Source organism: Sander vitreus, chromosome 15, assembly GCF_031162955.1.
Source record: "Sander vitreus isolate 19-12246 chromosome 15, sanVit1, whole genome shotgun sequence".
NCBI lineage: Eukaryota > Metazoa > Chordata > Actinopteri > Perciformes > Percidae > Sander > Sander vitreus.
The window spans coordinates 27,778,883-27,795,708 of NC_135869.1; the positions used below are offsets into that span (position 1 = coordinate 27,778,883).

Below are 16,826 nucleotides of genomic sequence, written 5' to 3' on the forward strand. Positions count from 1 at the left end.
TTAACTCCCAGAAAAGGCTTTGCTAAGCATTTGTGCTTTCCAGCAAGGTCTTGCCACAGCTACCTCACTTTTTTCCTTCACCTATTTAGCTGATGATCAGTCATATTTATCCAGCAAAAAAAAACAAGGAACGGCATCTGCCAAAATCCAAAGGCTACCACTGCACTGGATTCATGAGTAAAGTACATATTACATGTTGAGTTTAAAGAAATCAAAGCAATGACGTTCTACTGTACAAATGTTTGTCAGAACAGGGTTTTCCCCTGACATTAGAAGGCCTAGGCGCAGCGCCCAGGCCGCTTTGGGCAGCACTTAACAACTAAATGACTTTCCTCACATCTAATGGCTGTTTTGTCTTTAAGCTTTTTGAGTGTTATTTATTATCTGCTCCAGCTTTTACATTTTAGACACAGATATGGTGATAATAATGGTAAAATGTCTTAAGGAGGGGGGACCCCTAAAGCCCCCGGTAAATAACTGCACCTAAGGCTTCCACAAGCCTAGGGACAACACTGCAGAAGCCTGTGGGCTTCCTGAGGGCCCTGGATTATCAACTCAAACTATACAGCAAATCTAATTCTGGATTACTGATCTTTCACTGAACCTCTTGATAAATAAACTGATGCTGCGGTGTGTGTTGAACACACAAACACTGCCCAAGCTATTTGTTTTATGCGAGAAAAGCAAAAATCAAAAAGCAGTCAAACTTCAGACTCGAGCAGCGATACAAATGATGAAAAATTCAACCAGACAAATCTATAAATGCATCAATTAGACCAAAAGAATTGCAGGGTTTTTTTGTTGTTGCAAAGACTCCTCCCCCTTATCCTACTATTGTCTGGCTGAATTTTTCGCAGGAACACATACGGCTGCCCCTGACCTGGAAAAAAACTTCCTCCCCATTTCCTATTGGCTGGCAAGACATGTCACCTCTGCCCTTAACACAAAGTGACTCCCACAACCGTGCGCTCCAGCGAGGGGAAAGAGAGGGAGGAAGAGGGGTGAGGGGTAGGAGGACCGAGGAGGAAGGTGATGACAGAAAGCAGGTGGGGGAGGAAGAGCGAATGAAGGGAGAGAGAGTTAACTCACATGTGACAGGATCGAGCTGTTCTGTTGGTGGGAAGAGAGAAATACAACCTCAAAAAAAAAAAGATATGATAGATGTGGTTTTCATCAAACCCCTCTATGTTGCTTTCAGCATCTATCATGAAGCTGGCAGGCCAGATAACAGTAGTGCAGGTTTTCCAGCAGAGTCTGACGTAATGCTCGATTGCTACATGGTAGTTTTATTTCTGATGAGAAGATGCAGTAAGGCCTCTGGTCCATGTAACATGTCAGCGTGCCAGAATTCTTAAAAAATCTGCACTACTGTTACTCTGTGCCTGCAGAGCTATTATCTTGATTGCCATCCCCCACTTTTCCCCTTTGAATGTAGTTCTTTTTTCTGTGGCGGCTGTATCACAGCCAAGTTTGTCTACTGCAGAAAATAAGCTGTTTGAATACACAACCATGTGATGGAGTAATCATGTACACAATCAAGTATGCATTCACACTAGAGGGTGGGAATCACAGGTTCAATCACAGGCACACACAGTCAAGTGTGCTAAGAGGGATAGGAAAATGTCGTTCCTGGAAGATGAAAACACTGGAAGGAAATTAGCGATTGTGTCTCACCTGAAAATAATTCAGATAAAAAGCAACAGCAGGGAATGAAGTGAGGGATGAAGGGAGTACATTGTAATGATAAAGAAGGTGTGACTGGAGGATGTAAAAGAGTAATGGGAGGGAAAGTTTTTAGGGATGAACTGTGTGGATCAGAGGCAGGACTGACCTGATCTTTCTTGGTCTTGTGAGAGGAGGCCACGTGAGCCAGATACTGGATGACCTTCTTGGTGTTCTCTGTCTTACCGGCACCAGACTCGCCTCTGCGAGACAAACGGAGATAAATAAGAGAGTCAAAACAAATCATTTAGAGAAGGCAACAAAAGAGTGGCAGACAAAACCATTACATGAATGTTAATAGAAGTATTGCTAGTCCAACGTGTTATGTGATCTAGTTGTAACTAGATTGTAACTCACGTGCAAAGAATGGACTGGTCTTCGCGATCTGCAGAAAAGATGTACAAATGTTGGATTATGCAGCCTTTCACAGATCAACTACGCTGCATGTTCTAAATGAGCATATGTTATCACCACAGTGCATACAGTTTTGTAGTCGGTACAACAGGAAGTACAATAGCCACAGACAGGAAATCAATATCCGGCTTCCTGTGACTGGAAAGAGGTGCTGCTCGGTTTCAAACTAACCAGCTAATCACCGTTCTCCTCCCATAATGTGGTCTTTGCTGGAGCCAAACATGGAGAAAAAGAGCACAAATGGGACAGAGGGGGCATTGTTTTTTCATGGGACGTGTGCATGACAGACAACACATCAGGAAAACGGGGCTAAAATGGGGCTCGACTGTCGAGCTAAGAGCACTTACAGGACGTGGACTAAATAAACACATTACAATACAAAGGCCCTGCAGGAAATACCAACTGTTGCTTCGGATGTTCAGCTTTTGTTGTGAATGACTCAAGACACTAAACACGGCATCTTTCTGACATATATAGCAAGTGTAAGTCGCTTTGGATGAAAGCATCAGCTAAATGACATGTAATGTAAGTTAGGTTTTATTCTGGTTGCTGTAACGGGCTATATATATATATATATATATATATATATATATATATATATATATATATATATATATATATATATATATATATATATATATATATATACACACACACACACACACACATATACACACACGTTGAAAAGCCTCAAAACAACAAGATGACATATGCCAAACACAGGAACTCTGCATTAGCAAAGTAAGAGCAGCACTTAAAAGGACCTAACACAGTCACTGTTAACTAGTCTTGAAAATGTCTTAAGAACAAGATTTGGTTTTTACCTCTCCTGTATACTCTTCAAAAGAATGTGACAAATGAGCTATACAGGAGAAACATCATGCACCTTTTTTTAAATACAACCTTTCTTAGTTTGAATCGGGAGCGTCTGGTATTTTCTGAAATTGTATGAATACTCTGCTAGTATCACATCAAATATTCTGCAGCGATTGGTTCCTGTTAGACTTCCATATGAAGGCACAAACTCCCATGCCCTGCATGTCATTTTTCAGAGAGCGTACTGACACAAATAAACTGTCTATATTGAAGTATGCATGCGCACAACCTATTCTCTTAGGGGCCTTACAGTTTATAACTCTGTGTACTACTCGGAGAACAGTAGCTGCATTGACGTTGACCCATATTCCAAGCTTTGGGCTGCAAAAATAACTGGCAAAGGTTTGAATCAAAGCAAGAAAGGGCATTATGTAGGCCAGCAGATGTTAAATTCCACTGCATTATTTCCTTATAATATTCTCAAGCAATAGTCATGACAGTTTATAGCGGTGGGGGGGGAGAATGACTTACCCTGCATCATGCTTCTGTAAGCTGTGTCGGTGATGGCATAGATATGAGGCGGCATTTCATGCCTCTTCTTGCCCTTGTACATTTCAACAATCTCCTCTGAGTAGATGGGCAGGTTCTTGTAGGGGTTTATGACGACACAGAAGAGCCCAGAGTATGTCTGCAGGACAGATGAGAGGCGTTCAAAAGAAAAGCTGCACATGGAATAAGAAGAAGTGAAGGTACCGGTGGTAGAGGAGGGTTTCGGTTGTTCTACAGACCGGGAAATATCATGAAGGAGATTTGCAAGTCTCCATTTAGTGTGCAGAGCAGAATTAGGATCGTGGACTGGAACACTAGTCATTTCATATCATCACTGTCAGGGGAAACCTTGCATGTCCTAAACTGTTAAAAAACATGAAAAAAAGGCTAATTTGAAAGCATTTTTTGAGCCATTTACTTCAGACAAAGTCAGATCAAATTGACGGTCAGTGTTTAAATAATTAAAACCCAGAGACGGACGTAAAGAGGGACCAATGGCATTATTATATTATTTTTATGATAAAATATGGACATACAGTATAAGGTTTCTGCCCTACAGTGATGATATACTAAGTTGTTGTAGAAGTTATTCTTGGCACTGATTCAATACTAAGGCCGTCCCCCATCAAGAGGGAGCTGGAAGTTTCTCATGAACTCTGATTGGTTTCCCTCATATATTATGTAATCGCGACCCCACCCTGCTGCTGAGCAACTGATGTTTTATGTTAGTAAAACTACTCTACAGGTTAGCCAAGTCATATCTCAGGTCGACATGGTGGAATTCTCTTTTCTGCTCTGAACATTGAAACCCTTCTTCTTTCCTTTCTATAAACTCCACAGAATCTTTTCTTTTGTGTATCTGGACTCGTTCTCCTACCATAACGTCAGACTGGTTTTTTCTATGTGCTGCATTCCTGTGCTGCCCTCCCAGCAAGTCTGTACCAGGCATCTCTCCCGCTGTTGTACACCCGCTCTCCCCTGAGAAACGGTCCATCTAAAGACTACAGAGCCTGGAGGCACCACGTTAACCAAGCGTAGCCTGGATCTCTGGGGGGAGCGAGGGAGGGGACAACAGGCTGTGTTGATCTGACCGGGTCACACACACCACAGAGTCGAAGAGAGCAAATCACTCCCAGGCCACCACATGGGGATACACAACATAAATTATGGGGGAAGTAATAGCAGTTACAACACGATTTACATTCCATGTCCATCACTGTAAAAACTGGATGCCCCTTCCTTCTTTACATCTCATGTGTGGGACTGCATTGTTCCCTGCAGCTTCCTGTTTACAAGATAACTCCAAACACACAGAGAAGGGAGGGAGATAACAACAGAGACGAGAGGGACAGAGAAAACGCCTGCATGCCATGAGTATCTGAGTAGATTGTACACTGTCTCTGCAGTGACAATCTGCACACAATGGGTTGTCTTAAACAATGGGGCTTAATGAGATAATTAGGAGGTTGGACGGGGAGATACATTGGTTTGGAGACTGGCCATGGCAGATTGTTCTCTATAACACAGCGGGGATTTCATAACAATGAAAAGGAAAATGCCAATGGGACATAGTTATTCTGATAATCCTTTGCCCTGATGAATGATGGGATAGGCTGCTCTGCCTAAAGATTAAGAGGTTTAATGATGTTTTGTATGCATTTTTTCTGCTTGTTTATTGCTATTTTGTCCTTTTATTGGGTTGTCTTTTGATTTCCTCTGCGCAACATGGTCTGTCATGTGACTTATTACCCATGTATACTGACCATGCAATCACTTGCCAATTAGTTAAAAGAGACAGCCCAAAGGCGACCATTTTGTACTTGCCCTGATGGAAGCCTTAATGGCTAAAACAAGTAGGCATTTGTTTAATGTAAAGCCAAGAAGATATTAAAAGGCTTTTTAAACATTACACTCTGGAGTGCTTAAGTTTCCTTCAATCTTTTTTTGGACAAGCAAGCACATCCAGAAAATAGCAACGCATAGCTGTACTTTGTTTTTTAAACCTGACATATTCCTAAAATCTTAATTTAAGACTACAAAGAAACATTTGGAGAAAAACACTTGCACTGAAACTAAAAATGCTAGTTTAGATTTTTTTTTTTTTCCCCCTCCTCTGACCGCCAACGTTAACCATCGCGGGCAACCGAGTCCCAGTTCACCCGTCCGGAAAGCTTGGACATACTGTACATTTCGCGTCTGCGGAAAGCAGCAGATTGTAGCGGTCGTGCAGCTACGATGATGCGTGCATGGACACATGCAGCCATTTCCCAAGTACGGAACTGGTAGCGATGCCTGCGACCGGTACAGGTCTACGCCTGCGGAGCGTGTCTCTACGCCTGCGGAGCGTGTCTCTACGCCTGCGGAGGTGCCCCATGCATCACTGCTACATACTTAAGCAAAATTAGGTACAATGTATGAATCAATGCTTGGTTTGAGTCATTTTGCGTCCATGACGGCTTCACACTCACATATATGAGACCAGAGTAGTATCTCTCCTTCAGGTTGTGCAGCACAGAGGCCTCGTTCAGGCAGGTGAGCTCCGCCATGTCCTCCACCTTGCTGAACTTGGGCGGGTTCATCTTCTGGATGTCATCCTTGTTCACCTTGATCTTCTTCCCCGAGTCTGCCAGCTCGACCACGCACTCGTCGCCGCGCTCCTCCTTCACAGAGCCGGCCTCGAAGCCCAGGCGCTCCGAGGGCACCCATACCAGCTTCTTGGTGGCCCAGTCCGCCTGCGCCAGTGGGTTGTTGACCACATTGCGGTCCACGTACAGGAACTTGTCTGCGGCCGACATAGTAGCTGTTCGAGAGAGAGAGAGAGAGAGAGAGAGAGAGAGAGAGAGAGAGAGAGAGAGAGAGAGAAGTTAGTGCTGGGAAATTAAGGAAATCGTGGAGATGGGTCAGAAATTCAGACATCAAACGACAAAAAATATGAAACAGATTAATGATGAATTCATTGGGGCTGTCCTGATCTAAGAAATTATTAGTCGACTAACACTTAGTTCAATTTTGTCCACTAGTCGATAAGTTGATTCAATGGACAGATCTGTAAAACTGGGTTTCTCCACAAAGAATCGTGCAAAAGCACCAGTTTAAATCTTGTGTTTACCAGAGATGTGCTCATAGTTTCTTGGAAGTAAGTCATTCAGCATGAAATAGCATTAAAAAAAAAAGACTGAGACTAAAGAAATCTTAGTGGACTAAGACCAAAACGACGGACTCCCTCATTCGACTTATTGGTTGTATTGCAACCTCTGTTACAGTTTGCCTTAAAGTGCTCATATCGTGCTCATTTTCATAATTGTATTTTGAGGTTGTACCAGAATAGGTTTACATGGTTTAATTTTCAAAAAACACCATATTTTTGTTGTACTGCTCATTGCTGCAGCTCCTCTTTTCACCCTGTGTTCAGGTCTCTGTTTTAGCTACAGAGTGAGACCTCTCACTGCTGGAACATCTTTGTTGGCAGTCGCACATGCTCAGTAGCTAGGTAAGGACTACATGCTCAGTAGCTAGGTAAGGACTACACGCTCAGTAGCTAGGTAAGGACTACATGCTCAGTAGCTAGGTAAGGACTACATGCTCAGTAGCTAGGTAAGGACTACATGCTCAGTAGCTAGGTAAGGACTACATGCTCAGTAGCTAGGTAAGGACTACATGCTCAGTAGCTAGGTAAGGACTACACGCTCAGTAGCTAGGTAGGACTACACGCTCAGTAGCTAGGTAAGGACTACATGCTCAGTAGCTAGGTAAGGACTACATGCTCAGTTGCTAGGTAAGGACTACATGCTCAGTAGCTAGGTAAGGACTACATGCTCAGTAGCTAGGTAAGGACTACATGAGCTAACTAGCTGTTTCTCCAACTTCAGAAGTACAAGGCAGCATTAGCTGGGAGACTTCTTCTAAACGAGGGAACACTTCCACCTTTGTGTGGAATACCTGCAGAACAGGGACATGGAAGTAGTTCTTTTGTAGATTAGGGTGAACTAGTGTGTGTTGTAGCAGTGTTTTGCCATTCAGAACGAGCTAGCACGCTAACGCTAGCATGCTACGGTTAGCCCCCTCGTCTCAGCTAGTGACGTAGAAAGCCGTGCAGATGTTGACCAGCTGACCCGGAGACTGAAGGCAGGACACATTCAGAAACCGGATCTCACTCAGAACAGCATGGATGGTGGTTTTCAAAGTTTGTATGCGTGTGGAAGCACCAGAGACACAAAATAACTCCCCAAATCCCAGAAAAAGTGATTTTTTCATAATATGGGCACTTTAACACTTTGAATCCTACTTTCTCAACTTCTGTCTTTGTAGGACTGTTTTGTGGTTTTCTGTTGGTCCACCAACTGTGTATAATTTGTCTCATTGTTGTACATACGGGACTACAAAAGTGGATGGAAGTGGGAAACTCCGGGGTCATCAAACCAGACATGCTGCTGCCCATGGGTCTTCCTAATTATCATTTAAATGTTTGCTATCCGACATCACAGTAAAAACAATTATATGCATGAATTGTTGCACATCTTGAATATCATCTGACCAGACCTTCGCTACACTTCCATCTTCACACTATCTCGGAGGAATGCAAAAGGTCACCACTGTCAGGATGTACGACAGGAAGAGTCTGCTCAAGACAGGGTCGGGTCGACACAGAACACGACCATGTCAAACCAGGAGCCGTGTTCCTTTTTTGGCAAATTGCTGTGAACAATTAATCCAAATTCCAGCTGCTGGAACATCCGGGTGACAGAGGAGAAACATTTGCCCAGAGTAACAGATTTTATCTCCCAGCAAACAGTTTGTCTGCTGGTGGGAAGCCTGTGAGGGAGCAGGTCTTTGTTGTTGATCCTACTGGTTGGTCGAGTATATCTGCTCAGACGGAGGGAGGAGGGGAGTCGATTGTGGTTGATCGTGGACACAAAGGGTAAACCTCTGCATGACTTGTGGCCCTTATCAGTCAAATAGTTCCAGGGACTAAACCCAGTAACTAAGTCAGGAAACAAAAGCCCTTTTTGTCCATTCCTGTTTGCGTTTCTGTTTCAGAGAAACCATAAAGATAAAGGATCAAAGGAAGTTTTGTTTGAGAACACCACAGAGTCGTCTAGTAGTCGTTTATAATTTATGGTTTCTAGCATTCTCAAAAGTAGTGACGATCTGTTGAGTGTTTCTTGGTTTATTTTTCTGATTTAGTAAGTAGCCGCATTGAAACAATTAATACATTGTACTTCAATATATATAGAAGACACTCTCTTGCACTATGATACCATTGCACCTTTCTGCATTTTTTCCACACTGCTCCTTTAAACATGCAAACTTCACTGTAAGGGCACACTATTGATATCGTTCTTTGTATTTTTGTAGTATATATATATATATATATATATATATATATATATATATATATATATATATATATATATATATATATATATATATATATATATATATATATATATATGTGCGTGGATGTCATATTGTATGTGTGCCTATGTGTATAAGCTATTGGACTCTCTCTCTGCAGCCTATCATCTCTTTCTAAGTTTCCCTTTTTAAGACTTTGATATGTTTGTATACATTTGTCTTAAAGTAAATACAGTAACACTAGAATAAAATGATCACCACAGTGGAGGTCTGTGTTTGAACGGGAAGAAGACTTGCCAACAAGCTTCTACAACCGTTAGAAAAGTCAACATGTGCGGTGCATTTTAAATACACAATTTATGTAAAAACTGCACTGAGTACGCACTTTGAGGATGTCCTCAAACTATTTGTTTCTCAATGTTGTGTCACAAGGAGCGATGAGCAGATCCAAGAGCGAGGCTGACTGTCAAACTAGATGAAGTTCACCATAACATTTGCAGTAGAGCTGCATGTTAAATATGAATATTTTTTAGTGTCTTCTCTCCTCTGGGACAGGAAACTGAAGATCTTTGAGTTGTGGACAAAACAAGACATTTGAGGACGTCATCTTGGGCTTTTTGGGAAAAACTGATCCACATTTTTCACCATTTTCTGACATTTTAGAGACCAAACAACTTCTCTATTAATCCAGAACCCAATCCACAGATTATTATCTTCATCAACGACGAAAATAATCATTAGTTGCTGCCATAATTTGCAGTGAACCAAAAACAAAATTTCCTAACATAACTACACTGCCGAATATAAACAATATTTTGTACATAGGCCAAGCTGTGCACAAACTGTTCTTGCCTTAACACGCCTCTGAAAGCTGACAGAAACATGTTGACAGGGAGTGCTGCAGTTTAACCCAAATAGAGAAAGTGACCAGACGAGTTTGGCCAGTACCGAGGAAAAAGAAGAGCCAACCTGCCCAACTGAAGCAAAGGCAGAGATACCCTGGGCAATTAACTGAACATGACGTGCTTTCCCTGACACTGAGGCCCCAGACTTTACCGTCTCAATTATCATTCCGACACAGCAGGAGCATGACACCGTTTTCCCAGCAGCCCCAGGTCGCTAGCCTCTCTGAAGGCGCTGACACACCAACCCGATTATCGGCCGTCTGACAGTCTGGCGAGGTCGGTGGGCCGATCATTTGGGCCGATTTGACATGTTGAATCAGAAGGCGGGCAGTCAGACTCAATGACCCATCTGATTGGTGGAGAGCTAACCCGGGAATGGCGAGCGGGATGAGCGTGACTAGAGTCTCTCAACATCTGATGAAGATCTTCTAAACTGACCTTTGTTGATCTGAAATGAAGACAGATTCAGCAGCTGCACGGCCTGTTTCTCTCTTCAGATGTTTCCAGAAACACGTTTTGGTGAACTATTTTAGGACAATATGAGATCGTGTTCTGAACGAGACGCCATGATGCTCGGTTGTAAAATCCGGGAGAAACCAGACCCACGTGACGCGTTCGTCCAATCAGCTGCCGGTTTTCAGTTTTTGGGCGGCAATACAGATTAGCGCCGCCTGCTGTTATGGAGACATATTACGTCCCGCGCACGCGCAGAACGTACGCTCAAGTCGGCGTCGCTTCGGCGGGTTCCGAGGAACTTTTTCCGGCCGTCGGGTTGGTGTGTCAGAGCCTTTAACGTCCCCTCACCTGCAGCGGGAAAACCGAGAGCTGCCCTATTAGAGCAGGGGGGTCAAACTCAACGTCACTAAGGGCCACACTGGAAATGAGAATGACATCGACGGCCAGACGTGAAGTTTATTGACATGCTTTTATTTCAAAAAAGTCAAACACCTTTGACTTTTTTATTGCATGTCTCATATAGCTTTCTCACTTACAGTTTGGTCGACATAAAGCCCTGAAAAAGCCAGGAAAAAAAGCTCCTTAGCTATCATACAGTTTAGCAAATCAAGCAAAACAATAATAACTTGATTTATTTTTTTTTACAACTTCCTGAAAATTAAAACTCTGGTTCTTTAGAAATCTGTAGGAGTCTCAAAGTCGGGAAATCTGCCAAATTCCACTTTGAGTGTTGCGCCATTGCAGTTTGAAAACAGCTTTCTGTCTTTTTGGTTTGGCGCGCAACTAGGCACGCCAACATTTGTTGTGAAAATGGATAAGCCCGGATCAAAATGCGGGCTATAGAGGCTTGCTGTGTTGCTAATATGCAAACACTATGGAAATCACAGCAGAGGTCAGGTCCAGCCCAATGTTACATCTATCATCATGTCTGGAATAGAACCAGCTGGTTCATGTCTGTGAGAGTATTTTTGAATAGCAACGTTGTCCAGTGGGACGAGGTTCTGGTTCCCAAATCTCAGTTCTCTCACGCAAATGATCATAAATCACTGCTTGTACACAACAGTGCACAAGATGTTTTTATTCATGCATTTCAACAACAATTAGGGGAAAAGATTGATCTTATAAGTAGAAGTTGCATTTGTGATTAAGATCTTACTGAGCAGGGTTTTACATTTGATAAAAAAAATCTAACTTTCTAGAGGCCTGTCCGAAGCACCGATCAAGCTCTACTTCTGACAACCATCACACAACAACTGCAAAAAGAAAATAATCACCAAATCAATTATGCTCCTGGCAAAATGCAAACTACGCAGCATTCCTTCATCTGTACTGAAAAAAGGGGGGCAGACCCTTGAGAATCTTCAGAGAGAGCAAAGAGTAGGGTTGCTGTGTTTAACGAGTTACGCCGGTCCCGTATGTTCCAGCACATTAACCGTGATCTGTGAGAAAGAAAGCAGAGGGAGAGCCATTCTTCTCATGACCCCTGCCTCCCTCCATCCTCTATCAACACACTGTCAGGCTGCACTACAGCTGAAATCCGTCACCGCTCAACCCGCCGCCAAACTCATCCTGCGAGTACCAACCCTATCCTGTAACAGAACGTGGGGGGGGGAAATTAGCCCTGTTTTAATTCTCAGCTGGCTCCACATTGCCTCCTCTGCCTTCAGCCACCCTTCTCTCCCTCTCTTCAGAGTCCTAACCCCCTGCCCTCTCCCCTTCTGTTTATCCAAGTCTTTTCAGGGTCACATTCCTCCCATAGTCACCCTTTATCATCAGGGAGAGACGGCGAGCAACGGCATTCCACAGATTTCTGTCCTCTATGCCTCCCTCCTTACATCTCTCTCAGACCTATTATCTGGCTTTTCCTTCCCGTTTCCTCCCCTTATTTTCTCTCCCATCAGCAGGTCATGTGTGACTTCAGCATCACCTCCAAAGCTCCGTAGATCGAACAGATCTGAGCGCTCAGTGCCTTTGTGTATGTGTGTGTCTGAATGTTTGCATGCTGCTTTAAAATACAACTTGTCTGTTAGTTGCTCCAGTACGCTTGGATCATTTGGCCCCATGCAGAGTTGATTAGGAGCCATGACTGACTACACATGGCTTTGTTGTTTGGCAAAAACAAGAAGTGAAATAGAACAGGCTGAACACACCCAAAGCTCTGGTGTTGCTTTAGCTTGCAGCGTTTTAAAACTACACTCAGATGCAGGGAGGCATGTTGGCTGCAATAAAAACAGCAAGCAAACACTTGTAACAAACAGACACCGTCTATTGCTGCAATCAAACTGCATTACAACAGTTATTTTCATTATCAATTAATCTGACGATCATTTTCGAGATTGTTTAAAAAAAAGTCAGAAAACACTTACAAATGCGTAACAAAAGTCAACTTCAAGATGACGTCTTCAGTTTTTATGTCTGACCAACAGGCCAACACCCAAAGATAATCAGCTCACTATCACACAGACGAAGAATATTTAAAAACTAAGAATCGTGGTATTTCTGCTTGAAAAATGACTTATGATTATCAATATGTTGCCTATTCATTTTCTGGAAACCAACTTAAGCGTTCCAGCTGTAATTTGGACACTATGCGTAGTAAAGTCTGTTGAAATCTGACTCACATGCTTGCCACAGATAACTCGATGACACACTTTAAAACTAGCTCTCCAGAGAGTAGCATGAAGACTAAAATACTCCCAACAGCTATTCTAGTTTGACAAGCGCTGTTCTATATAGAAAGTAGAAAAAAAAGGAGGGATCAGACAGTTTTAGACGTAGGCCTTCCCTTGCGGAGACTTGACGGTTGTAGGAAAACATGGATGTTGACTTGACTTTGAGATAAAACTGTGTGCATTGGCAGTCATAATGCATGCCCCCCGCGCTTGGCTCATGTTCCTGCTGCCGCCCTGCCAAGTCCTCCATAATCCTGTAAGAATCAAGGTTTCTCTAAAGTCTTGTCACCTTGCAACACGCTTGGCTGTGAAAGCATTCAGTATCTATTCTGTCGAGATCCATTTACGATGAGATTAGCTGGTCTAGATAACCATGACAAGGATTACTCATTAATTGAATACATGGCAGTGGGTAGAAAACACAGTCATCCCGAAGCCAAGCCTTGGCAAAGATCCTTGAGCTTTATGAACGCTGACAGACGGATTATATTCTAAATGCCCAAATGATAACAGAGTTAGCAGTGTCCTGACTCAAGCGTCAAAGATTAATTGATTCCTTGTTAACTTTTAAAGGAATCGCCAACTATTTTGAAATGGTTTGAGTCATTTTTTTATGGGAAAAAACACAACATTTTCTGATTCCAGCTTGTTAAATGTGAACATGTTCTAGTGTCTTCTCTCCTCTGGGACAGTAAACTGAATGTCTTTGAGTTGGGGACAAAACAAGACATTTGAGGACGTCATCTTGGGCTTTTTAGGAAACACTGATCGACGGTTTTCCATTATTTTCTAACATTTTATAAACCAAACATCTAAAATCGATTTATCGAGAAAATAGTCTACAGATTAATCAACACAGACAACTATCGTTAGTTGCAGCCCTGCTTCCTCTTGAGAGAGGAACCGTGGAAACCAAGGAAGGGAACAGAGGCCAGTTTTAGAAACCGGCATCATCCCAGAGACCAGCATGTGGTTACTAAGAGGAAGTGATGCAGTGGCCAGGACTCGGAGAAAGAGGCGCAGTAGGAGCCAGGAGAGGAGAGGAAAAGGGAAGAGCTACAATTCAATGCATTTATTTATTTTAGTGTCAAATCACAACAGGAGATATCTCAGGAGACTCTGCAGTCTAGACCAAAACGTTTCAATAATGTAGCCCATTTGAATTATGTCTTTAAGCCAAGTACCCCCTGACCAGCGGTGGATTTACCAAACAGCAGCCATGCAGCTGAAAAACATTTAAATTCTGATGAAAAAAAAGGCAACAAAAACTTTTTAAAAACACGTAAAAACTTGGAAAAAGTCGGTAGAAAGAAGGAAGTAAGGCAAGAATAGCTGGAAAAATAGTTTCAAAAACCTAGAAAAGGAAGGAAGGACGGTAGGAAGGACGGAAGGTAGGACAGTAGGAAGGAAGGTAGGACAGTAGGAAGGAAGGAAGGAAGGAAGGTAGGACAGTAGGAAGGAAGGAAGGATGGTAGGTAGGACAGTAGGAAGGAAGGAAGGAAGGTAGGACAGTAGGACAGTAGGAAGGAAGGTAGGTAGGACAGTAGGAAGGAAGGAAGGTAGGACGGTAGGAAGGAAGGTAGGAAGGAAGGTAGGTAGGACAGTAGGAAGGAAGGAAGGTAGGTAGGACAGTAGGAAGGAAGGAAGGTAGGACGGTAGGAAGGAAGGTAGGAAGGAAGGTAGGTAGGACAGTAGGAAGGAAGGTAGGACGGTAGGAAGGAAGGTAGGAAGGAAGGTAGGACAGTAGGAAGGAAGGAAGGTAGGACAGTAGGAAGGAAGGAAGGAAGGTAGGACAGTAGGAAGGAAGGAAGGTAGGACAGTAGGAAGGAAGGAAGGTAGGACGGTAGGAATGAAGGACAGTAGGAAGGTAGGAAGGAAGGAAGGTAGGACAGTAGGAAGGAAGGAAGGAAGGTAGGACAGTAGGAAGGAAGGAAGGAAGGTAGGACAGTAGGAAGGAAGGAAGGTAGGACAGTAGGAAGGAAGGAAGGTAGGACAGTAGGAAGGAAGGAAGGTAGGACAGTAGGAAGAGGTCGAAAATAGTGACAAAAACTTTTTAAAAAGCGCTGACGTACCCCCTGCAGTCCTCCAAAGTACCCCTCAAAAAGTACCCCTAAACGTCCTTATTACAGGCAGTAACCTCGGACAGACCCCGACTCTTGGTGAGACACCGATACAGATATATACTGTAGATATGGAGAAATAGGATTAATAATTATAGCAGTTGGTATGAGGAACAGTAGGAACTCTAGTACCAATATGACTAGGATTAATAGTAGCAGTGCAGGGCGTAGCAGAATGTCCTTTTAGTCCCAGTTGTCCCGTTTTGAAAAAGCAGGTCAACCTTGGTCTTTATAAAGCTGAGGCCATCCATCCATCAGTCAGACTCCCTCTCATTCCTTTCCACTTCAGTGACTCTCCCAGAGTCGAGACAGCCTCTACCAAAGCCAGTGTTTCCCCCTAGCTTTATAAGACTTAGGTGCACATATTTTGGCAGAGGGTTTAGGATTCGTCCCTCAAGAAAAGGTTTTTCAATAAAAAAATAAAAAACATTTTGTAGCATTATTATCACCGTTATCTGTGTCTAAAACGTTTGGAAAGCTCGCTTTTCCAGGGTCTGTCTAGTCCACACAGCATTCTGGGATGGGAGAAAAATGTGCTCTGGTTTATTGGCATTTCTTTAAAACCAATCACAATCGTCTTGGGAGGTGCTAAGCACCGGGAAAAGCTGTGGTGTCTCTGTTAAATAGTCCCAGGAAGGAACTTGTTTTGGTGGAACATGTGGACGTTCAAAAGTAGTTTTAGTCGTGCAACAGAAAACTCAGATTGGACAGATAGTCTAGCTAGCTGTCTGGATTTACCCTGCAGAGATCTGAGGAGCAGTTAACCATAGTCCTCAGACATCCACCAGAGGTTAGACAACAACACAAAAGGAAGCACAAGGCAACAAACATCCGGCCTAAAGGCAACGGAGCAATCCTGGGATGTGGAAGGTCGAGGATATAGACTGGGGACCGACCTCAGCCATTAGATCGAGGAAAGTATTTTAGTTTAGTCACATTGATTTAACATTTCATTCAGCTAAGGTGCTGCCCAAACCGGCTCGGGCGCTGCACCTAAAAATTATAATGGTAGGGAAAACCCTGAAAGCATGGCCATGTACAGTCAAACCCTCCTGCTCCAGCTGAAGGCAACCTAGAAACCAGCTGTGCTGTGGCCACTGCTCCATTGATAGGAATATTAATAGATTGACCTGAAAAGTCACTAACACTGTCCTCCCACCAACTGCATCCCATCACAACAGTGCATGAACAGCTAACACCAGCCTTGTTTCCCCAGTTTGACTGCCTTAAGGCAGCTACACGCCAACCCGATAATCCGCCATCTGACAGTCTGGCGAGGTCGGTGACTCGAGTCTGTTTGGTGTGCTCCGTGCCGTCGTCCGTTGGAGGAGCCGTCGGCCTTCATTTGGGCCGACCTGACATGTTCAGTCAGAGACAGGACAGTTGGGACTCACCCGGGAATGTCGAGCGGGATGAGCGTGACTAGAGTCTCTCAAAATCTGACATTAATCTGTTAAACTGACCTTTGTTGATCTGAAGACAGATTCAGCAGCTGCACGGCCTATTTCTCTCTTCAAATGTTTCCAGAAACACGTTACGGTGAACTCTCTTAGTCCAATATGAGATCGTATTCTGAACGAGACGCCATGATGGTCGGGGAGCAGCCAGACCCACGTTTAAACCGAGTCTGGTGCATTGCTCACTCAACATAAAATCTGACATCACTTCTATCAAACTTCACCGAGAGCAATGAGGGCAAAACAGCATCACCGATGTGTTTTGATGGAATATTCTCTGGTCCAACTCAGCTATAAAACACCGATGATCCGTTCACTACCGTGCCCGTTTGTAACCGGTAGGCTACACACAACATTTCA

The 16,826-nt window shown here is 43.4% G+C and overlaps 1 protein-coding gene across 2 annotated transcripts in view; it reads right to left on the reverse strand.

Annotated features, from left to right (window-relative positions):
* LOC144529730 (myosin-9-like) overlaps positions 1-16,826 on the reverse strand; it is a 57,341-nt gene that overhangs the window by 29,946 nt on the left and 10,569 nt on the right. The window contains exons 2-6 of one of the 2 annotated variants that reach the window (XM_078268994.1): positions 5,970-6,301; positions 3,484-3,640; positions 2,080-2,107; positions 1,832-1,925; positions 1,090-1,110 (exon numbers count right to left, since the gene is read on the reverse strand). In XM_078268994.1, the coding sequence (XP_078125120.1) occupies positions 1,090-1,110; positions 1,832-1,925; positions 2,080-2,107; positions 3,484-3,640; positions 5,970-6,296 (627 nt within the window). In that variant the 5' untranslated portion in view covers positions 6,297-6,301. The remainder of the gene's footprint in view (positions 1-1,089; positions 1,111-1,831; positions 1,926-2,079; positions 2,108-3,483; positions 3,641-5,969; positions 6,302-16,826) is intronic. The other variant, XM_078268995.1, reaches the window with a different exon arrangement.